The following is a 24,594-nucleotide window of genomic DNA, read 5'->3' on the forward strand; positions in this document are numbered from 1 at the left end:
GACATGTCAGGGGGCCTTTAAGTGAACCTTGTGCTTTCGCCCTCTTCTGTGTTGTTTGTTAGTGTCTCTGTCTTCAAAGGACTGGATATTGATGAACACCAGGGTATGGGTTATCACCCCCTTCGTCTAATACTGCAGCACATGGACACACAAGGACACCTAAACCTCTGGCTGTCTCCGCTGTTCCAACGGCCTCAAGACCTCTCTGGATCAGAGCTGTGGTTCTTGGGGAGAGAGGGTCCTCCAAAGGGACTGGCACACAGAGAAGGTCACGGTTGACGGTGAGGGAGTCAGTCAGAGCAGGTCATGGATTGGCATCTGAGAGCGAGAGGTTCCCAATCCAGCCCTGCTCTTCAATCTTTCCAACATAACACTCGCCTCTCGTAAGCTAGGCATCCCTCCATCAGACTGAATCCCCTAAGTCTGTCTAAAATATTTGTCACAATTTTCTAAATGGAGAAAAGGTGGTGAGAGCGTCAAGACTGAGGCCGAGTGAATTCCTAGCTACTGTTAGCAACTGGCCCTTCATTAGCTTCAGCGGTCATTAGCAGAGAGTCAAAATCTCTTCTCCACCGGGGCCTGTGTTGCTGCCATGCTGCCCTTTGGCTCCACCCTGGAGGACAATCAGCTGGGCACCATGAAGGCTACTTGGGCTGGGCACTCTGACATCACCAGCTCACCGCATTCCCGGGCCTCTGTCCACACGCCCCATCTCAGTCTGTCTCCGACGGCGGCGTCTCGTCAGTTCCTGAGTCGACTGATGACTTTTTAAGGGATGTTCTCGTCTTCGAGAACGCATGGCATTTGCCATGCGTTAGAATGCATGGCATTTGTATTTATAATTCATCTTTGCCAGCGTTCTGCCTTCAGGTAGAATGGGAGCCTTTAGTTTATCTCTAACCGGCTCCGTTTAGTCGAGATCCGTCCTTAAAGTCGTATTTTTTTGTGGCCAGGCAGGATGGCTTCACATCCCGAAATGTTATAATATTGCATCTATTCATTTTCATTTAGATTGGAGGCGTCTTTGATGTTGAAAGCTTCAAACGCAAACGCGCACACACACACACACACACACACACACACACACACACACACACACACACACACACACACACACACACACACGAACAAGGATGTGGTTATCTGTGACCACTGATGTCCACGGCCACCGTGGGACACGCGTATGAAACAGTGCTCTCTTGTATCAGAAACAAGCCTTTAGGACAGTAACCAGCCAGGACAAACCTAGCAGGCTGGGAGTGGGGGCGATAGACCCATATCCTTTAGTGTCCAGCCTCTCTCATCCTGTGAACACAGAGAGAGGCTTGGTCAGACCATGAAGGGTGTGTCAGAAGGCGTATCCTGGTCATAAAAACAAGCGTAGACAACCTTGACTGGCACTGATAGAAATTGTTATCCTCTGGTGTCCAAATTGGCCTGTAGATCCCTCACCCCTGACAGCCCCTCTCTCCTCCTCCTCTACACTTTCAGCCCCTCCTCGCCCGACTCTATCTGTCCGCCTCCCCCGTCCCATTGTTACGTTGTTTTTCCCAGGCACCAAGGTTAACCCATTCCCTCGGATTCAAAGGACATAAAACTCCCCCTTTTCTCTCTCGCGCTCTTCTCTCTTCCACCCTCCCTCCTCCTCCTCCTCACTCACCTCCTCCCATCCTCCCTCTCCTCTCCTTCCTCCTCCTTCTCCCCTCCTCCCTCTCCTTCCTCCTCAATCCCCACCCTTCCTCCCTCCCTCACTCCTCCTTCTCTCCTCCTCCCTCACCTCACCTCCTCCCTCTCCTCTCCCTCCTTCCCTCCTCCCATTCTCTCCTCTTCCCTCACCACCCCTCCTCCCTTTCCTCTCCCTCCTCCCTCTCCTCTCGTCCTCCTAAATCACCTCCCTTCCTCCCACCCTCCCTCCCTCCTCCCTCACCTCCACCCCTCCTCTCTCTCCTCTCCTTCCTCCTAACTCATCTCCCGTCCTCCTCCCTCCCTCATCCCTCTCCCTCCTGCACCTGCACCCTTTTCTCTTGCACTTTTCTATCTTCAGATTCTCTCTGTCTGTGTGTCTCTCTCTCTCTGTGTGTGTGACTCTCTCATCTCTCCTTCCACCATTATCCCGTACCCTGCCCCCCCTTTTTCCTGGTTCTCTGATACAAAGACGTGTACATCAGAGTGATTCCGCTGGAAATATCAGTCATCGTATACGTGAGAAAGTAGAGCCACAATAGAGAAGGTGATGCGTCATGCAGAGCAGCTTATGAACCATTTCAGGAAACACAACGCCAGACAGGAAGTTGTGTTGACAACTGTGGGTGAAAGGTCATGGTTGTGTAAACGGAAGCTAATTGTATGTGTTGTAAGTTTATGGCATTGAGGCGACGTCTCTTAGGAAACGAATGCACTTTGGTTTTTCAAAGTTTGGACTTGCCTATCTCTTTCGCCTAATCCTTGCAAGCACTTGCGCAGACACACGCACGCGCATGTGTCAACCTGTCAGGTTCTCAATCCAAGTCCCAGAGCACGAGGAAAGGCCAGTGATTTCACCTTCTAATTAGGACTGCCCTCCGCTAGAGTCCCTGACAGGAGTGCACGCTCTGAAAGAGGACCCTGACGCGCGTACACACACACACACACACACACACACACACACACACACACACACACACACACACACACACACACACACACACACACACACACACACACACACACACACACACACACACACACACACACACACACACACACACACACACACACACACACACAATTAATCACAGGTACAGTCTCAAAGGCCTAAAACACCATGAAAGGCCAGTTTAGGCATATTTCATGGGTACAGAGGCCGCTTTCCTGTTCCCCATGTATGTTTATCAGAACGCCCAATTGCGGCGTCTTTCGGTCAGTTAAGAGGGTTTCCATGTTCCTCACCCCTACATCTATCATTATGGAGGAAGTGGGAGGCCCTGCTTTGATCTTTACTTTCTCTTTAAAAAAAACTTCATGACACCAAACCAAGACGGTGAGGTCGGGCCCAGACCTTACCTTTTATGCTAATGCACCGTCTTCATCAGGAGTGGTAACAAAAGCGACATTAAGGTCAGGAGAAATGAGTCTCTGTGGTGAGCGTCCTCCTTATCCAGGTTGTCCCTGTTTTTATATTGCTTTTTAGACACAGCAATCACACCTTCGAAAATGGTGTTACTGTTGTAAATATTGAAACATTAACGTTTAGTTTAACTCCATAAAAGAAGGAATGTTTTTAACATTTCCGAGAAAAGCGCAGAGCAGCTTTCTGACTTACTCAGACCTAGTAAACAATAACGTATACATCTCGGATTCAATTCTAGCCAATTTGGAAATATTCGAAGAATATCTTATTGGTAAGGTGTATGACATCAGCCAGAGTATGGATCGGAATAAACTCATTGGATCAGAGGGAAGATGAAGTTGCAGACCCAGTTCTGTGTGAAACATGTCCATAGGCAGATTACACCAATCATCTTTGCCTAGTCTGAAGTGCTTCCAATCTAAATGATTAAGGGGAAGTTGATGTCTCAGGTTTTCTGATGGAATCGTTTGCCTTTGAAGTTTAAGATGATTAATATTCATTCTGTGATTCATGGCTGTATAATTCATTGAACTCGAGACTGCCCGCGTAGTTACAGATTTTATTGGTACAGTTTTAATTCAAGCCCAACGCGATCCCAATAGAGACCAATCTATGGTGCTCGGTTCACAGCCTGATTTATAGAAACAGGAGTCATTCCTTTAAAAACAGACCATAAAGTGTCCTGAGGCAGGACAGGAAGTGAACTGGCTAAAGTGTCCTGAGGCAGGACAGGAATTGAACTGGCTAAAGTGTCCTGAGGAACAGGAAATGAACTGGACAAAGTGCTAAAATGCATCCTAGGGACCTCAGCCTGCCTGTGACACGGTCCTTTAGCAGGTAGCAGAACTGACATCCTCTCTTGATTCACATGTCTCACAATTCAGATTTAAGATTAAGTTTTCACGTTTTATGGCAGAGGAGCTCAAATTTGGGTGACGGGCTGTGTTGGCATATCATGTTGCTGGAGGCGGGCCACTGTGACTCCATAATTGCCGAACAAAGCTCAGCCATTCATAGTAAACTAACAAAATGTCTGTAAGGGTTTCAACACTGTAGACTGGAAACTGTAGAAACACAGTTATGAACATATACATGGGGATATGTGAATGATGTCCCTTCTTCGACATGGTGTCAAGAAGGTCTAGATAATATGAACTTTGTCGGGGCCGTACCACGGAACCATTGTAATTGAAAGATGATGATAAATCTTTGTAGAATAATAATTAAACTGCAAAACGTTTCGAAAATATTAACATTAAGTATAAATGTAGATGTAAAAATAAGTCAATACATTATGAATAATTGAGGTACATTATCGACAGTTTACTCTACATTATTGAGACACAAATATTCCTTACCTACTGAATCTCCGCTGAAGGAGCTGCCTCCATAGGGTCCATCAGGACAACCAGACAGTATGCTAATCCAAGTCTTTTCCCCATCGGTCTGCCTCAGGACAAGAAGAAGTACCTGGACCTCATCCACAGCTACATGGAGGTGCACGGCACCGTGCACGGCACCAGCACCGTCCACCTGCCCAGCTACGTCAAGAACCACGGCATCCTGAGCGGCCGAGACCTGCAGTTCCTCCTCAGGGAGTCCAAGGTCAGACCCCAAATTTTTGGATTTAGCCGATGCATTTAGCATTTAGCAGATGCATTTAGCAGAAGCATTTAGCCGACACATTCAGCAGACGCATATATCCAAAGGGACTTCAAGGTTTGCATACAATCAAAGTATCGGTGATATTTATGGTGGTATCTTTTCTGGTTGCTACTAGGGGGTAGAAAACGCCCGTTTACTTGACCACTTTAAGGAATTATTAGCAGCAGGAAGGTGAACTTCAGTCATCAGCAGAGTTAGTTTTGTGTGAATCATAAAGGTGGATTCCATAGTTCCCCGACCCAGCGTTAACCAAGATGAAACCAAGACAACACCTATTTAACCCAGAGGACGATCCTCAACCAACAGGTTTTAATGCTCATCTCATGAGAGGTATTTAGAGCTAGCTTATTTTGTTATTATTATTTGATTTGATTCTTTGATTTGTTTCAACGGCCTTGTATGCGATCGCATCCCCACAACCTAAAGGGCCCTCTCTCTGTTAAGACACGCACACACTCCCGCTTGGATGTGTGGGGGGTGATGCGGGGGAGGAAAAGACAGGGAGGGAAGGAATGAGAGAAATAGGGAGGGATTGGGTGATGAGTAGAATAGCAGATACTAACAAATGAGTGGAACAATCATGCCAATACAATACTCGAGAGAACCAGAGATGTTGTTTACGGAATAGAGAAAGGGACTTTTTATTTACACAACTAACCAGACACAACAGGTTTGTTTTTTCTGCTCAAGCTTGATGTACTAAGACGCTATTTGTTTTTGCAGTTGGTGTTCTCATCTCATGTGCTTGGAAAGGATTGAGTGATGTGATGGGTTTAAGAGTTCTGATCAGTGGTGAGGTGTCAATAGGGAAGTGACCAGCTGCACAGTGATAGTCTCCGTCAAACTCGAATGTCTGATTAAAGCAGAACTCATTCCAGCACACCTGAAAAACAGGAAACACCAGCACTACTGGAGGGTAGTTATAGTCTGCAAACCGAGGTATTAAAATGGTTACTCTAACTGGTTGTCTATTCACACACACATGTTAGTCCTGTGTCGTGCGTATTACAGTACGTGTTCCACAATCCAACAGTTGGTCTGGTGTCAGGCCATCATTGGCTGCATTCAATGTGTTTCGGGGGGTAAGACTGCAGACAATAGCGAGGAACACAGAATCTCTCTCTCGCTCCCTTTCTCTCTCGCTCTTTCATTCTGTCTCTCTCTCTAACTCCCCTTCTCTCTCTCTCTTTCCTACTGTCTCTGTCTCAATCCCCTTTTCTCTTTCTATCATTCTGTCTCTCTCTCGCTCCCCTTCTCTCTCTATCTCTTTCATTCTGTCTCTCTCTCTCGCGCTCCCCTTCTCTCACTCTCTTTCATTCTGTCTGTCTCTCTCCCTCGGTCATTCTCACTGACTGCCTCTCATTCTGAGGTGTGTACACACAGGGCCTCAATGGTGCTTTGCTGCCCCCTGTAGGCACGTTGAGGATATACCTCTCTCCTCACATTGTATATTGCATTTGACTGGCTCCCTCAATGATGTAGGTGTATAATAAAACAGTATGTGCTTATTTTGTGCATGTTCAACGGGAAGAGCCTGAGCGGCATGAAAGGTGTAAGTGTTGTGCAGTGTATGTGTGTATGTTTGTTTCTTTGCATGGTTTCCAATCATCGCTCGCAGGGTGCTTGAGGGTGCGTCTCTCTGTCTGTCTGTCTGTCTGTCTGTCTGTCTGTCTGTCTGTCTGTCTGTCTGTCTGTCTGTCTGTCTGTCTGTCTGTCTGTCTGTCTGTCTGTCTGTCTGTCTGTCTGTCTGTCTGTCTGTCTGTCTGTCTGTCTGTCTGTCTGTCTGTCTGTCTGTCTGTCTGTCTGTCTGTCTGTCTGTCTGTCTGTCTGTCTGTCTGTCTGTCTGTCTGTCTGTCTGTCTGTCTGTCTGTCTGTCTGTCTGTCTGTCTGTCTGTCTGTCTGTCTGTCTGTCTGTCTGTCTGTCTGTCTGTCTGTCTGTCTGTCTGTCTGTCTGTCTGTCTGTCTGTCTGTCTGTCTGTCTGTCTGTCTGTCTGTCTGTCTGTCTGTCTGTCTGTCTGTCTGTCTGTCTGTCTGTCTGTCTGTCTGTCTGTCTGTCTGTCTGTCTGTCTGTCTGTCTGTCTGTCTGTCTGTCTGTCTGTCTGTCTGTCTGTCTGTCTGTCTGTCTGTCTGTCTGTCTGTCTGTCTGTCTGTCTGTCTGTCTGTCTGTCTGTCTGTCTGTCTGTCTGCCTGCCTGCCTGCTGCTAACAGACCAGCCTTTGTCGCCAACCCCAGACCTTCACTGAAGGAGAGCTCATACCACTGCTGCTCTCCTTGTAACTCCTACTCTCTTGTTCTCTCTCACCATCCTTCGCCCTGGTTTCTGTCAAGGGGCACTCTAGGCAAAAAGAAAAAAAACTCTTTATCCTATACGTCACACGCACACCAACTCCTGTTCGAGCTAACGCCTGCCACAGCACACAGGGCTTACACGTTACTTTCAATTATTCACTCCTTAAACACACCCATGTGTGGGTGTTTCTTATTGACTGCAGTTGTGTTTTGCATTGTGGTGATCCTGTGGGACATGAGCCATCGCTTCTGCATTTAACAGCATTACCTCACTATCTTGTTCTCAAAACCTTTGACCATGGTCCTCGCTGCTACACTACTGTGTCTTTGTACTTTGTCTTTCAATTCACTGTGCATGCATAAAGTGTCTCTGTCTCTGTCTCTCTCCGTCCAGCTGTTTCTGGGCCTGTCTTTCCCCTATGAAGGCCCCGCCCCCCTGGAGGCCATAGCAAATGGTTGTGCGTTCCTCAACCCCAAGTTCACCCCTCCCAAGAGCAGCAAGAACGCAGACTTCTTCAAGGGAAAGCCCACTATGAGAGAGGTGAGAAGGTGGGGTACTAAGAGAAGGAGGTGGGGGAAGAGGAGGTTGGAGGGGAAGATTTTGGCTATGCTGTTCAGACATGTTTGCTAGATTATACTGCTGGTCATAGGTGTGTGTGGTCTCTTAAACAACCAGTAATTGAATCTCTATCCTTATATTTACCCCTCTTTCCTCCTCCCAACTCCCTCATATTCTCCTCTCACTTCTCTTCCTCCCCTCTCCTGCTCCTCCTCTCACTCCTCCTCCTTCCCCTTCTCCTCCTCCTCGCCCCCTTCTCCTCCACTAATTCCTCCTCCTTCTCTCTTCTCCACCTCCTTTCTCCTCCCTTTCGTCCTCTTTTCCTCCTCCTCCTCCTCTCTTCTCCCTCCTCCTCTACCATTTCCTCTTCATCTTCCTCCTCCACCTCCTCTCTCTTCCTCCCTCTCTTCCGCTGTCCTCTTCCTCTCTCCTCCTCCAAGCTCACCTCCCAGCACCCCTATGCAGAGGTGTACATTGGGCCCCCCCACGTCTGGACGGTGGACATCGAGAAACCCGCCGAGGTGGAGCAGGCCATCCGCACCATCCTCAGCCAGAAGGTAACCATGACGACAGGGAAGGAGTGGGCAGAGAGACGGGAGCATGAGAGGAGAGGAACATGACAGCAGAGGGAAGAGTGGATGTGCTTTGGCAATTAGCATGGACCATTTAAAAAGAGGATAAGGGAGCATGAGAGAGGAGAAGGGAGCAGGAGAGAGGAGAAGGGAGCAGGAGAAAGAGCTGAATCAGTGGCTGGGTTGGGCAGCAGTTAAAGGTGAAGGTGAGTGAGTGGGGATCAAAAGGAACAGTGGGTGATGGTGTTGATGTGTGTAGGTGATGGTGGGGCAAAGTAACTGAGCTGCGTAGGGGAGAGGGAGGGAAGGAGGGAGGGGTGGGGGTGGTGATGGCAACAATGGAGTCCGTTCACCGAACCACCACTCATATGCTCTGAGAGGCACAGCGGACTGCTGCCGGTCTGGTCATGCTCACACACGCACACACACTCACACTCACATGTGGATGGACAACACAATGGCCTTCATTGTTGCAGTGTGTTCTGTTTAGTTTATACTGCTGGCTTGTATTGAAACTGCTTTAAATTCCCATTAAATGTGTTCACGTGACCAGTGGTAAAATGAGAAGAGATCAGGCTTTGACTCGCTGGTTTTAATGTTCAATGAGAACCATCTAAGGCAGGGCCATATGTACCAAAACTTATATTGCGATATTTTCTGTTGCATTTTTTGCGCGGATATACGATATTAGAATGATGTTCCCGGTTCACGGTAGGTTGGAACGATGGAGCGTCGAAGAAATGTGCAGTCCCCAGCAAAATAGGGCTGCTAGATTATGGAAAAATTCATAATCACGATTGTTTTGGTCAATATTGAAATCACAATTATTTCAACGATTATTTTTGAGCATGATGTATTTATTCAGCATGTCTTTCCCAAAAAAACGTTGTAACTGAGAACTTTGAAATTTCGCCTTAAAACAATACACAAAATGTTCAAAAAGAAAATTTTCCAATCTAAAATAATATACAGACATGTATCCAGCTGTTCTGCCCTTTCTATAAAACAGGGGTCGGCAACCCTAGGCACGCCTGCCACCACTGGCACGGGGCAGCATAATCATTGGCACACTTGAACCCCCCCCCCCCCCCCTTTTTATTTATTATTATTTAAAAAATTCACAGCACAATGCGGCAGCATATTCATTACTACCGATTTTTTTTTGCACTTTTTTCTGTTTTGGGCATTTCCTCCCAGTGCAAATATGTTTAAATTTGGTACAGAAAGCAGTGTTCTGAAATGGGATCAATTAATAGTTTTTAAACCTATTTTGTGATTAATAGAGAAGAAAATATTTAAAATATTGTTGCAAGTGGCCTGTATGCATCGCATTCACATGGTATTGCAAAGCTGTACATATCTTAAAGATATTGATGTGGATGGTTAAGATGGGACATATGTAATTACATTTTGTAAACACCATGTAGCAAATATAACAACCAAAAAAACATGAAAACGTTAATGCATGATTGTGGACTATATGGAAATAGTACAATTCCAGGTCTTCTGGAAATGGTTTTGTGAAATGGTCGTTGTGTCATAATTCAGCTTAATCTTTTGCTTAAGGACACTCATTAATGAGAAATTCTCAAACTGGCGCTGCATGTTGAAAAGGTTGCTGACCTCTGCTATAAAACATAAAAAAAGAATAAAAAAAAAAACTCATTATATTAATTTTGTGATCGCAATGCCACATCAAAATAATATATAATATACCGGTATGGCGATATTGTCTCAACTACATATCTCCTGCAAAAATATACAGATAGAACTCTTACTACCGGTATATAGCCCAGCCCTAGAACAGATTAGTCATGATAATTAGGAGTTGCATTGATATTTAGTGTAGCATTTTCTAAGTGTATGGATGTGTCTCCAGATTGAACCCTACCTGCCCTACGAGTTCACCTGTGAAGGCATGCTGCAGAGGGTCAACGCCTTCATCGAGAACCAGGTACACACACACACCACACACGCACACCAAACCGCACACACAATAATAACATATGAAGAAACATTCATATAAAATGGACACATGTCCCATAATAACACAATATGTACAACACAAATAATGCAGAGTACGTCTATTTTTAGGATTTCCATCAAATATCATATTGACGTCCGTATCTCTACCATCAACTATCAACACTCTTTCATTCATCATTCATTATTCTTTACGTTCCCTCTCCCCCTCCTCTCCCCCGCTTTCCACCCTGCCCTTGCCTTTCTTCACTTTCCTCCTCTCTCCAACCCCCGCTCCCTCCACCCTCCCCCAGGACTTCTGCCACGGCCAGGTGATGTGGCCCCCGCTCAGCGCCCTGCAGGTGAAGCTGGCCGAGCCCGGCCACTCCTGTAAGCAGGTGTGCCAGGAGGAGCAGCTCATCTGTGAGCCCTCCTTCTTCCAGCATCTCAACAAGGACAAGGACCTGGCCCGGTGAGGAGGGGAGAGGGAGGAGGGGAGAGGGGGACCTGGCCCGGTGAGGAGGGGAGAGGGGGACCTGGCCTGGTGAGGAGGGGAGAGGGGGACCTGGCCCGGTGAGGAGGGGAGAGGGAGGAGGGTAGAAGGAGGAGGGGAGAGGGGGACCTGGCCCGGTGAGGAGGGGAGAGGGAGGAGGGTAGAAGGAGGAGGGGTGAGGGGGACCTGGCCCGGTGAGGAGGGGAGAGGGAGGAGGGTAGAAGGAGGAGGGGAGAGGGGGACCTGGCCCGCTGAGGAGGGGAGCGGGGAGAAGGAGGAGGGGAGTGGGAAGAGGGAGGAGGGGAGAGGGGGACCTGGCCCGGTGAGGAGGGGAGAGGGAGGAGGGGAGAGGGGGACCTGGCCTGGTGAGGAGGGGAGAGGGGGACCTGGCCCGGTGAGGAGGGGAGAGGGAGGAGGGTAGAAGGAGGAGAGGAGAGGGGGACCTGGCCCGCTGAGGAGGGGAGCGGGGAGAAGGAGGAGGGGAGTGGGAAGAGGGAGGAGGGGAGAGGGGGCCTGGCCCGGTGAGGAGGGGAGAGTGGGACCTGGCCCGGTGAGACGGGGAGAGGGAAGAGGGGAGAGGGGTCCTGGCCCGGTGAGGAGGGGAGAGGGGGACCTGGCCCGGTGAGGAGGGGGACCTGGCCTGGTGAGGAGGGTAGAAGGAGGAGGGGAGAGGGGGACCTGGCCCGGTGAGGAGGGTAGAAGGAGGAGGGGAGAGGGGGACCTGGCCCGGTGAGGAGGGGAGAGGGAAGAGGGAGGAGGGGAGAGGGGGCCTGGCCCGGTGAGGAGGGGAGAGGGATCTGGCCCGGTGAGGAGGGGAGAGGGAGGAGGGTAGAAGGAGGAGAGGAGAGGGGGATCTGGCCTGATGAGGAGGGGTGAGGGGGACCTGGCCCGGTGGGGAGAGGGAGGAGAGGAACCTGGACTGATGAGGAGGGGAGAGAGAGGGACGTGAGGGAGCGATGTAGGTGGGGGAGAGGGGGAAGTGTTCAGGGAGTGAGGAGGTGGGGGAGGTGTTCGGGAAGCGAGGGAGAGATTGGCCTACCGTGATATGCTGTGTGGCTTGCTAGTGTGTGATTTAGTGTGTGACAGGTGTATTTTCATACAAATACCTGTGCATAGATGCACAGATGTGCAAGGGGTGCAGGTATGTGTTTTAATGTAAAGGCCTTATCACTTCAAAACAATATGGCCGCTACTCCACACATCAGTAGACTAACATCAAGTGACCTACTCCACACATCAGTAGGTCTGCATCTTTGTGTAACTGACCAAATAATCCAATACCTCAGATTCTCTGACGTTATCCCTCTCCTTGTCAGAAGATGGCGCCACAACACCGGTTTATGATTAGTCAGATATGCAAGATCGGTCACTGCAGTACTATTAGACTGGCAACAGATGGAAACAGAGAACATTCAACATTCAACATTTCCATTATAGCCTCTAAAGTCGGTGGACTCGAGAAGACGAAGAGAGATAGGCGTAATGTTTAATTTGTTCTTTATATATATATATTAGGGCTGTCAAGCGATTAAAATATTTAATCACGATTAATCGCATTAATGCCATAGTTAACTCACGATTAATCGCGATTAATCGTATTTTTTTTTCTATGCTAAATATCCCTTGAATTCTTTGTCCCATTAATTTTTCTCATTTTAATGCTCTTATCAACATGGAGAAGTGCATCGGCTTGCCTTGTGAAATTGTTTTTTTATTGATAACAACATTGGCATATCCTGATCAATACAGGACGGTACAAAAAAAAAGCCATTTAAAAAAAAAAGCCAATGCAATTAAACGATGAACATACAAAGATATGCCTTGAACATAGCAGTCAGGCTACTGCTTCTTTGTTTTGAGCCCCAAAAAGAAAAAAAAAATACATATATATATATTTTGTAAAAAATATATATATATGTATTTTTTTTTGCGTTGATCGCGCGTTAAAAAAATGAACGCAGTTAAAATTGGTTTGCGTTAACGCCGTTAATAACGCGTTTAACTGACAGCTCTAATATATATATTAGAATTTATTTTTCCCTGCTCCTCAAGGTTAGCCTGGCTCCGCCCGCCTAAGTACTTCCGCTCAATTTGAATTTCCCTTCAGTACTAGGTCTGAGTCTGCGGTATGTTAGTGGGTTTTCTCTGTCTACATTTTCTGTGTCCAATCAGCGAACAGAGGGAGTGGCTGAGATCAATGACGTTAAAGTCAGCTCGTGTTTGGTTTGTTTACTGCCTGCGCGCAATGTGATTCCCGGCCAAACGTTAGCGATTGGTTATGGCAGATCCAGAGGGGCACTGGGCAGATCCAATAGTTTTAAATTTCAACAGACACCCGCCTTCAAGTGAGTAAACGTTTGTCAATTGAGTAGGACCAGACTCTCTGTACAAATGAAATGAAGTACGAGAGTCTGGTAGGACCAGGCTACCTCGAGGTGACGCTCAACACATGAATGAAGGAACCTTGAACTAAAGTTAACTAACCAAAGATGAGTGACTGAGAAACTCAGTATGGACCATGAATAACGACCGAATTCCAGCACTTTGCCTTTTTACGGTCATTTTGTATTCATCGTGAGACATATATTGTGATGAATAGGATTGTTTAACAGTATATAGTTTATTACAGAATCGCTGTATAGTGATATTATGGGTATCGCGGGCCATGTATCGCGTATCGTATCGTGAGGAACACTGTGATTCCCACCCCTACCATTGACGTACCACCTAACCCCTGCTCTCCTCCCTCAGGTTTGGGGTGGACTGCCAGACGGTAGAGTCCAGCGCTGACACTCTGGTGCCGGCCTACAGCGAGGAACGGCGCCACTGCATCTTCCAGCAGGACCTGCTGCTGTTCAGCTGCGCCGGGGCCCATCCCTCGCTGCGCCGCGTCTGCCCCTGCCGCGACTACATGAAGGGTCAGGTGGCGCTCTGCCAGGGCTGCCTATAGCCCCGCCCACAGGGGGGGACACGGGAGGGGAGACACCCGCCCCAAAACCCCCGCCCCGAAAAACCCCGGCCCTTAGGGGAGAGCATGCCCTGTGAGCGGCCCCCAGCCCCGCCCCCGTCTGGGAAGATTGTTGTGGGGTTGTGTGTGTGTTGTCATTCTCACACGCACATACACAAACACACGCACATGAAGAGGAGGTGGATTTGGAGTGGGCCTAGCCTTGTGATGACAGTCGAAAGAGGAGGAGCTACAGAGAGACGTGTAAAGCCCTATTTGACAGACGCACGCACACACACTCAAGGACGAGGAGAATCTCCCCCCCCCTCTATGAAATCAGCTGAGAGTAACCAGAGGTGTCTTCACCTCTGCCCGTCTCCACAGCAACTCGATGCGGAGAACCTGAGGCGAGCACAAGAGAAAGACACACACACACACACACACACACACACACACACACACACACACACACACACACACACACACACACACACACACACACACACACACACACACACACACACACACACACACACACACACTCCCCTCCTCTGTAGCGAAATGATTCAGACTATTTGTGGCCCTGAAGGTAGTTTTACACTGGACTGTGAGGCACAAAGGCCCTGACCTCTGACCCCACACATACACTGACTAACATACATACACTCACAAAAAGACACATAAATAAGCGCAATTACTTCACACACAAACACCAAATGTACACACACAAAAACATAACACAGGCAAGCGAGCACACACACACACACACGGGGCAGACTGCAGGCCTTAAGATATAGTTTTACACTGTACTGACTGGCTTCTTGCCTGGCGCAAAACCAGACAAATATCGTAGATTTATTTCTTTTTTATTTGTATTATTATTATTCTGATGATTGTTATCTCTGCTTTGAATGGTTGCCAGACACATCTTCAAATCAGTCTGCTTTTTATTTTCTTCTGCTCTGCAACGGTTGTGATGTGCCAAGGAGATCGTCATTGCGAGATCGTCAGGACGTCGGCGAGGAGACCCTTGTGGGGGGGGGGGGGTAGTTTCCCGCATTATTTATATTTTCCAGTTGAACGGGCGTACCGATCACACATGATGAAAAACAGGAACTTCAGTGCGGTTGAGCGAGCGAAGCCTGTAGAGAAACGCAATCAAATGCCTCGTTTTGGATCAAGCATTTGTTATACAACAAATTTCCTGACGTTGAACCTCCCACCGGAAGTGGGAGGGGCTTGGAGCTGCCGCTGTCATATCTGTGATTTAATGAGGGTTTATGCTACACAACCTGGACTGAACTAGGGTACCGTTTGAAAACTAGATTTGTTTCTCCGGCTGATTGATGACATACGGACAGAGGTGTGTCTGTTTATGAATGAACTCCCACGAAAAAAAAAGGATGTGAAAAAAGTTGATAAATAAAAAAGTAGGTTTGCGTAAAATGGTGTAGAGTTCGCGTCCTGGCGCTGTTGTTGATCTTGTTTCGCTAGGTTGTCCGGAATAGTGGAACGCGCACTAATACCACCTCGACAGCTGGGGTAAAAACGATGTGAAAACACATCGGTTTTAGATTTGCCTGCAGCCTATTCAGGAGAAGAAATATTTAAGATCAATAAAAAAAACATAGTAGTAGGTAAGCCTACCGGTCATCAATGAAAAAATGCACTGTTAATCTATTTAGAGATTTAACAAAACGATATTAGTAACACTATATATTGTTAATATGGGTTATCAAATTATTATCCTTTATATTTATTTTGTATACAGAACTTTATCTGTTTTTTTTATTAAAATCTGTTTTTATTTATGGGAGGGATTTCTTTTTCATTTTATTTTCTTTGTATATATTTAATTTATGGTGAGAGGGATAGTAGAAGCGAGAGAAAGACGGTAACCAGATTTATTTGTTTTTCCATCATTACGTTTTGTTCAGGAAACACGCAGACCAGTATCTCAATGTTTGAAACTAACTTGGTCTTTCTGTTACCTTCTGTTGTCTCCGTAAGTCAGAAGTCAGCTTGAGTGGCAGCGTTGCATCATTCCAAAGTTATTTAGAAAGCGAGCAGAGGCCGTCTAGGGTTTATTGTTGTGAGATAATCCTCTTCATCGTCGTGTTCTGACCAGATCTGGAGATGTCTACACATGATGGTGATGGATGGCTATAACATGTCGGCCTACCTGAGGAATAACATGCATACCACATGTTTATGACTCAGTCGTCTCCCACCATTAAAGCCTGCGCTGCTCACAGTAAAAGCCTGTTTCTGTGCACGTAAACACTTTGTTCACATCAAAAGAAAATGTATACAGCTCATGGACCGTTATAACCATAAAAATCATATACAAATCACCTGTTCTGAATATGTGGGTTTGGTGGATAAATGGTTCCACTCCCTCCATGTCCATGTGCAGAACGATACCCATGTATGGCCTACTGACGGATCAACTCTGTGGTGAGGTTTGTCGTGGGTTCATCAGCCAAGTCGGTTCTTTGAACATCGTCATGTGCCTTTTATTTCCCTTTATGTTCTGCTTCAGGCTTGGCTTAGGCAGTCCCCATGTTCAGACCACAGACGCTGGGTGGACATGTGCGAGTCCCGTGGAGGGTTAGGACTTTCGTTAGAGGGAATCTGAAATAATCATGCGATAATCATGCGTCCTATTACTATGTTGTCACTGCATATAATTAGATCTGTCAATATTCCAATCGATTGTCAATCCAGGACTTGAGGTATATTCTGTTTCCATAGTCATAGCTATTATTATTATTGATGGTAAAGATTAATATTTCCAATAGGGCAGATATAAAGTTTTGAGCTGTGGTGCAGAAGGGCCTTGTTCACTTCTTGCTAATCGCGCTAGCCCTGTTCTGTTAAAGCATTTCATTATTTTCTGTATCAATGTTGTTGGTTTTATTATCGGTGGGTATTCAGTATACAGTTCTTCGGTGTATAACTTGGCAAAACATAAAACTTTATTCACTATTTCTCTTTCTTTGTTTTTTCATTTAGTTTACCGAATTAATCCTCTTTGGGGGTAAAAAACAGTTGACCAATAATCAATAACTATGACCCGTCTGTAGAAGCCGGGGTCCTCGCAAAAGTCCGGCAAGGTTGAGAATATGTTGCGGAAAATTTAATAACGAAATGACAACTTTTTTCTTTCTTTTCTTTTTGTTTTCACAGTCCTTGACAAACAAGAGAGATATAACTTTATTTTTAAATAAAGTTTTTTTTTTCTGTGACAACAGTCTCTGTATTAATTTCGACTCTACAGCTGAATAACATCACAGGAATACAGTATTTACACAATCACACGAAAGCTACCATCATGAGGACCGTGTGTGTGTAAGCTAACCTGTGTTACAATGTGTGTGTGTGTGTGTGTGTGTGTGTGTGTGTGTGTGTGTGTGTGTGTAAGCTAGCCTGCCTGTGTTTCAGTGTGTGGGTGTGTGCGTAAGCTAGTCTGTGTTTTAATGTGTGCTTGCATGTTAGCTGGCCTGTGTTTTAATGTGTGTGTGTGTGTGTGTGTGTGTGTATTTGTGTAAGCTAGCCTGACTGTGGGTGTAAGCTAGCCAGTGTTTTAATGTGCGTGCATGTTAGCTTGCCTGTGTTTTTGTGTGTGTGTGTGTGTGTGTGGCGCACAAACAATGAAACGGCATTATTTTCTACCTCGCATGTGGACTGGTGCGCTGGTTGCATGCTAGAGATGTCGTGTGTTTGGTGAACAGAAGTGAGGCACACCTTCACCCGAAGTACCCATTTTTCTTTTTTACACCCTTGAAGTATCAATTAGCAAACCATCTTCAACCTCTCACAAAACTAAGGCACACACACGCATTCACACACAAAATTGCCATTAAAAAAAACTGACATTTTGCAATACAGTATATGCACATTCAAATTGTCATGAATATAGAAGCACAGACCTTCCGAAATATACATTCACAGTCTTTCTAGGAAGAATGAATGCGTACGCTCGCCTTCAGCTCTCACTTTGAACGCATTTCAGCTTCAAATGTTCATAACATGATTAAGTCTTACATATTGTAGAAATATGAAAATGTATAGATTCATGTGCTGCCGTGGCGATACAGCTAAGGCTCGGACCACTGAGATGGGGTTGGTGTGCTACTTAGGTTGATGAATATTTTAGTGTGTGCTCAGAGATGGAGCATGCAAAGTCACAGACGTGATATTCCTCGATGAGTCATTGTAGAGTTCATCGTGGTGAGCCGGTGTCCTTGTGAGGTAAAGGCAAGCTAACCCAAACATACATTAAATCCTGTTCTCAGCGTGAAGATTAAATAAAAGTATCTTACATCCTGTGCTTATTCAGTTTCCCCTGTAAACTAGTCGGAAAACCCTATCTAAACGAACCAAACTAACTAGTGACTCATGAGATTAAATATATGTGCTTATATTCTAATAAAATAAATATGTATATTTATAGTTTGTGTAATGGGGCCAGTTTGAATTAATTACAGCATGTGGGCTCCCTCTACTGTTGTGCTACTTAAACAGCTGGGTGCTGCCTTATACGGAGAACGACGTCTCTGTGAAATGGGCGGGATAATGCGACCTCTTGGATTCTGAGGCAGCCATTTGATTGGCTGAAAGTGCCTGCTCAGCAAACAGAGACCCTGAGCATTTTTTTGTGGAATCTCCATGCTTAAGCGGGATTGCGTTAGTTAATTTTGCTGTCCGATCGAGCGACTCGAAACTCTGATTTCATTTTTTTCCCTTCACTTTTCAGATATTGCAGCTGAAAGATTGACCACTTATCCTGAATTTCCCTCACAGGATTAATACAATTGTATCTTATCTTAACATGTCCTGAGCCTGCGTCTTCCTGGGTTATCGGAGTCATCAACCATATTATATACCTTTAATTACAGTTTGGTTTTATCTTAACAGATTTAATACCATTGATAGTTGGCAACAGGCGGAAAAAAAAGGCCTTCCTCCAAAACCTCCCAACACAGGGCTCCGAAGGAGGGTTCAACAACATATTGTGCTTTGCTCCATTTAATTGTGGCCTTAAAAAAATATATAATTAAACCAGCTACAACTAGGAAACCAGGTCTCCACAACACAACTCCTAGTACTAAACCATTATCAAATCATAATAAAAAACCTTTCAGTTTGTTCAAATCACCCCACACCATTCGGTCAGCTTCAGTTTGCTTTGTGCATCGGTCCCGATGTGTGAAAAAGGTCTATATTATCACTAATTATTTCCGTTTCATGAATTAGTGAATCTTGTCGGCGGTCCGACGCAGCAGCCCTCAGACTGCGCCGGTCCGCTGTATCACAAGAAAACACAAAACATGATCAAACAGACTCTAAGGGTGGTGGTGTGTGTGTGTGTGTGTGTGTGGGGGGGGGGGGGCTGTGTAGTGACATGCGGAAACACTCAAATCCGTCTGCTTGGCCGTGGAGACGCAGCAAATGTCCTTCCTCGAAGGGTGGGGTTGTGGCCATTGGGGGACCACACCCACCAAGCCGGCCTTCGGATGTTGTCAGCCCCTCCTCCCCCTCTCTGTACCCCCCCCGGGTTGGGGTCACTCGAAGCGTTCGTAGTTCCTGGTCTGTCTCATGCGCGGCACCATGTCCAGAAGGAGTCTGAAACGGAACAGAATGCTGACCACACCTCAAAAACATCTTGTCTTTAATTTGGTAATCTCATCATGTCATGTTTAATACAGACACAAGTGCATTTTTTCATTATTTTTTCAATTTCTATTGTTATTTTCCGTGGCCTTTCTGTTATGACACTGATCCCGCAAATCAAACAACAATCGAATCAATAATAATTATGATGCTAGTTTGACATCAAACGTAACATTCAGCCTCTCTGAACAAGGAACAGAAGAAAGAGGAAGGCTCACTTCACGCCGTAGGCCAGGATGATGAGTCCCATGAGGACCCCAATGGCCCCGTCCAGGTACCACACGGTGGGCTGGTGCTTAAACACCTCTGCGCTCAGCAGGATGGAAAACCCCATCACCCCGCCCACCAGGGAGTTGAACCCTGAAACAAACGCACCCGTTTTTGATCAGGGTGCTGTGTGTGTGTGTGTGTGTGTGTGTGTGTGTGTGTGTGTGTGTGAGAGTGTGAGTGAATGTGTGTCCTACCATCAGTGATCATGACTGTGTGTGTGTGTGCATGCGTGTCCTACCATCAGTGATCAGGGCCTTGCTGGTGAGGACTCTGCCCAGCATGAACTTGACGACGGCCAGAATAATACAGACCAGACCACTGACTATAGACACACTGAACAGGAAGTCATCCTGAGAGAGAGAGAGAGAGAGAGAGAGAGAGAGAGAGAGAGAGAGAGAGAGAGAGAGAGAGAGAGAGGAGAGAGAGAGAGAGAGAGAGAGAGAGAGAGAGAGAGAGAGAGAGAGAGAGAGAGAGAGAGAGAGAGAGATGTTTGTATGTTTAGTTGTGTCCGTTATGTACATTTTCCAATACAGCTATTCAAATTGACAGAGGGCGTGTGAGACAGAGACAGACACAAAGAGAGAATGAGAGAAAGAGAGCTAATGGGGATTATAGTCGATAATATATCCTTCGAAACGTCTTGCTATCGCAAGTTCACCTGCAACGATCTATCCTCCTTTGACATCAATTATATCCTGGTAAAAGCGGCGTAGTGACGAGATGTAGAGGGAATGTTTGTTGAAGAATAAACAAAGAACTTTCTGCTCTGTTGTTTCAGCTGACAGCTGTCAGAGGCCATTTTGGTTCTTGAGCCCCAGCAGCGAGGAGCAGATATTAGGAACACAGTTTTACTAAAAGATATTATCGACCATCCCGCAGAGTTTTTTTTAACCAAAGAAGCAGATCTTTGTAATGATTGAGGATGAGGTAATGATGACTGACTGATATCTTGGACGGCTTCAGAGGCTTCAGAGAGATCACACAACCTCCCCCCCGTCCCCCGTCCCCCATCCTCGTCACTGTTCATGTGAGTTGTGTGCACGTAGCTCTTGCCATCGATCACAGAGCGTGCTGAAACATTTCTTTGTGTCCGCGCTGCTCGTTATAAACGCTTTTCTTATCTCCAGGTATTCGGGGAGATGGGGGAGTGTGGGTGCGTGAGGCGGAGGGGGGAGTCATGTGGGGAGTGTTAATATTTGATATGGTGGAGGGGAAGCTGACAGAGAGGAAGCGGGAGAGAGCTAGCCTACGAGCTACTGCCGCAGGATTTTGGACTTCGAAGATTAAAACAAAACAAAAAAAGGGATGTGAAAAATACAATCCAGAAAACAATACATGAAACAACGTTCTACACAGCCCTGACGATGAAAGACTCTCCTGACTCACCGCCTCAACCATGAGTTGGTCACTCTCGTCGTTGCCGAGCAACGCATCGTAAGCCGGAGAATAAGCATTAATTATTTACGCCTTAATGTTTTAGACGCTTAGTAAACACCCGAACTTCCGCCCAGCAGAACTTCAGCGTACAAGTTTAAAAAAATGCTTTCTGAGTGATAGTGAGAAAGGGGGTAAAGGTTTGAGCAGACCGACCCAGTGGGTTCAGAGGACCTGGGGGCTTTGAGCTGGGGGGGCGGGGACAGCCAATGGGAAGCTACCACTCTACAAAAGCCTTCAGCCAGAAGTAGCAGACTATTTGAATTTACAGAGAATTTGTTTATATTTTGTATATGTTTATATCTTCGTTAGTGTAACAACTTTCTTAATTTCAGTCAAAGAGAACACGGAAATGTTCACCAGGTCTTGAGACCGGTACGGATCCTTCTGACTGAAGAAAGTTATGTTTGTATCCTTAAAGGGGAGAACTCTCCTGAAGAGTTATATTTACACTGACTGGGTTTCAGTCATGTGAGATGGGCTTGGCTTGAAGAGTTTTTGAAGTCATATGACCAGAAAACACAAGACTGGCTGACATTTCACTGACAAGAAGACTGCTTAAAGGACAAATTCGGTGTAAAATGGATCTCGGATATGTTTAGTATGATGAACGAGTTGGGATGTTCGTTATGGAGCAAAAAGGCGCATGTATACAGATTCTTAAATTGGATGTTTTTAGCCGATTCCACCAAAACGCAATAAACATGGAACAAAGGGCACATGTGTTATGGTAAAAAAAACACTTAAAAGGCTAGAAGTAGCCCGACACTTCTTTGGAAGTATAATAAGGGTCTTAAAATATAAAACGAGGCTAACTTTGTAAGTACACAGATTGTTTATTAAAAAGGACATTTTATACACACAATACCATCAGTAGTTCACCCGTCGACGCCATCTTGTTTTTAAGACTCGATAAGTAGATTGGCGAACACAGAGCATGCGTGTTGTTGAAGGATGGCACAATCTCTGTGTGCCATCCACTACTAGTCTGCATTAAAACACACACACACACACACACACACACACACACACACACACACACACACACACACACACACACACACACACACACACACACACACACACACACACACACACCTAATACCTTCAATCAAGTGGATTTGTTGATATTATGGTTTAAGCCGGGTTTGGTGTCCGGTTCCACAGTTTCCACCGCCTCCCTCAGTTCCTCTGACCCAAGGGAGAAAACTACTATGAATCCCGGGTTATAATGCCAACCATCTATTTAAACATTACTTGAACATTATGACTGCATGACTGATGAGCTTATACTGTTTGCTCGCCGCTAACTCTTTGTTTGTCTTGGTCGAATCTAATGTCTGAAGAGTGCTTGCATCTATTTCTTGTTTTATAGTAGGTGATTAGCCGAGCACAAATTCATGATCCTCTTATGGTCTCAGACATAGGTAATAGCTGGGGTCAGCCAAATATAGCATTACAGAAAAAAAGAAAATTCGAAACGTTATGCACTGCAAAATACAAAAACTGCAGAAAAAAAATAGGGCAGCTTTGTGAATTGTTGCATGAAGCTCTGGTTCCTTCAGGTTGTTTAGCGCCGAACTGACGGCAAATATTTGTTTTGACTCCCTCACGTCATCTCCCCTCATCATTGATTTAAAACCATTTTTTTACTGCTAAAATGAATTAAGTCATTCGAGAGAAATAGGGAGAGAGATGATCAAACAGAGATCTGCATCTCACCAGCCTAGATAGATGACTACCCCTCCTCCCTTTTTACCTTTTCATCTCTCTCCTCCTCCAGCTACCTCTCCTCCTCCTCCATCTCTACCTCCACCTCCTCCTCCCTCTCTCCTTTCCCCTCCTCCCCCATCTCTCCTTTTCTCTCCTCCCCCCTCTCTCCTTTACCCTCCTCATCACTTGTTCTCAGTCAAGTCCCTTGACATTTATTTCCTTATTTTTGTACCTCAAACTAAGAGACCTATCGTGTCGCACCCCTCCATCTCCCTTCTGCAATCGCTGTCTCCGAATCTCCCGACTCCCCCCACCCCCTTTTCCCTCCCTTTCTCTCCCCCACTGCGGTGCACCTCAGTAGGGGGAGACTTCATTAACATTTCATCTGAGTGGGAGGAAGTGAAGGGGAGGAGGAGGGAGAAAGAGGAGAGGGATAGGGATCAAGGGAGAGAGACCGAGGGGGAGGAAGAGAGAGGTGAGGAGAGACAGGGTGGAGGGGGGAGAAAGAGATGGGGGAGTGGAATAGAGAGTGGGAGAGGGAAGGGAGAGAGAAAGAAAGAGAGGGGAAGACAGGAAGAAAGAGATGCGGGAGATAGGGAGGGAGAGAGAGGAAGTGAATGCTGAATAAAAAAGGGGAGAACGCCATCCTCCTCACAGGGAGGTGTGTGAGGGGGCTATATTTAGCACGCCTGTGCTGGGATGCACCAACAACACACCTTGTGATTCATATTCTGGTCACGTGGCAGACAGTGAAACACTGGCAACATGTCTGCACTTCCTTAATGCTGGTAGCCTCTCTCTCTGTTTGGTCTTGCAGAGGGAGGTTTGTCTGTCGCTTTTGGTCTAGCCTACTTTTTAGGTCTCAACGCTGTTGAAAAATTCAACAACGCTACGTGCAGAGTCTCAACAAGCAACTTTTCAAGCGAGTATTTAAAGCTAAAATCTCTATTAACGCCATTGACACTTCGAGTCTTCCGAGTGCGTCAATTGTCTTCAAGTATTTCGAAAATCGCAATATAAATTACGTTTATTAGCCTTTTAGTAAAGTAGCCTACAATAGTTTTTGTAATTAAACTCTCTGAACCGTTGGCTAACTCGTGCAGCTATACAAAACAGCTGATTTCAGTTGCTTAAAAAAAACAAAAAACTTTCAGCATCTCGCCTATTCTATGCGATGATGATCACGGCTGGCCGTGTGTTTCCGAGCAGATTATTATCGCCTAGCAACCGGGTGGTAATTATATTCCGAGAGGTGTGAACACGGCTGAGAATTCACACCTGACTTCTGTGACATTCCTCATCTCTCTCTCTCTCTTTCGCTCTCCCTCTCAGTACACATGTTTTCAGACGGGTTCCGGCCGTCCAACCGAATTATTCTCATCCAATCAGTTATTCTTGTTTTACCGAAATATCAGTTTTTCTGAAGATGAATCTTAAGAATGTAATGTGTATGTCTCTGAATCTAGTATCACAACCTACATTAGCATTTTCCAACCCAAAGCATCTGTGCTATGGTTAGTTCTAGGGATAACCCTATCCCTCTCCGTCAGAAACCAATAGTTAACACAAACACGAGCAGGAGAGAGATCCTTACTTTCAGATGTGAAGTGAGGGCAATGCAATGAGTCCATCATTACGGAGAAATTTCTGATTGTTTTCGTCCTTGTGGACAGGGCCTAAAGTTGCGGCCACACTGAACGTGTCACTCGTGTTAGAGGCGTTGAAAATCAGCATTTTTGCATAGGGAACTATTGGTTAAGGCGCGTAGATGCGTTACACCGTAAAATCGTTTCCACATACGTACATTATCGTATGCGATCCAACCGTCTCCGAACAAAAGTCCATTAATTCCTATGTGATTCTCCGTAATGTCAGTTTTTCCTCCGAGACTCCTCCCCTCCGTAA

At 46.1% G+C, this 24,594-nt stretch overlaps 2 protein-coding genes across 2 annotated transcripts in view; one reads left to right on the forward strand and one right to left on the reverse strand.

Moving 5' to 3' along the window:
- mgat5 (alpha-1,6-mannosylglycoprotein 6-beta-N-acetylglucosaminyltransferase) overlaps positions 1-16,988 on the forward strand; it is a 109,964-nt gene extending 92,976 nt beyond the window's left edge. Inside the window, exons 11-16 of the mRNA XM_056589177.1 lie at positions 4,565-4,714; positions 7,458-7,604; positions 8,063-8,179; positions 10,074-10,148; positions 10,471-10,628; positions 13,401-16,988. Of these exons, the coding sequence (XP_056445152.1) occupies positions 4,565-4,714; positions 7,458-7,604; positions 8,063-8,179; positions 10,074-10,148; positions 10,471-10,628; positions 13,401-13,599 (846 nt within the window). The 3' untranslated portion in view covers positions 13,600-16,988. The remainder of the gene's footprint in view (positions 1-4,564; positions 4,715-7,457; positions 7,605-8,062; positions 8,180-10,073; positions 10,149-10,470; positions 10,629-13,400) is intronic.
- Positions 15,818-24,594, reverse strand: part of LOC130381531 (transmembrane protein 163-like) — a 51,939-nt gene continuing 43,162 nt past the window's right edge. Inside the window, exons 6-8 of the mRNA XM_056589181.1 lie at positions 19,781-19,892; positions 19,491-19,632; positions 15,818-19,224 (exon numbers count right to left, since the gene is read on the reverse strand). Of these exons, the coding sequence (XP_056445156.1) occupies positions 19,164-19,224; positions 19,491-19,632; positions 19,781-19,892 (315 nt within the window). The 3' untranslated portion in view covers positions 15,818-19,163. The remainder of the gene's footprint in view (positions 19,225-19,490; positions 19,633-19,780; positions 19,893-24,594) is intronic.

Source organism: Gadus chalcogrammus, chromosome 4, assembly GCF_026213295.1.
Source record: "Gadus chalcogrammus isolate NIFS_2021 chromosome 4, NIFS_Gcha_1.0, whole genome shotgun sequence".
In the NCBI taxonomy this organism is placed as follows: Eukaryota; Metazoa; Chordata; class Actinopteri; order Gadiformes; family Gadidae; genus Gadus; species Gadus chalcogrammus.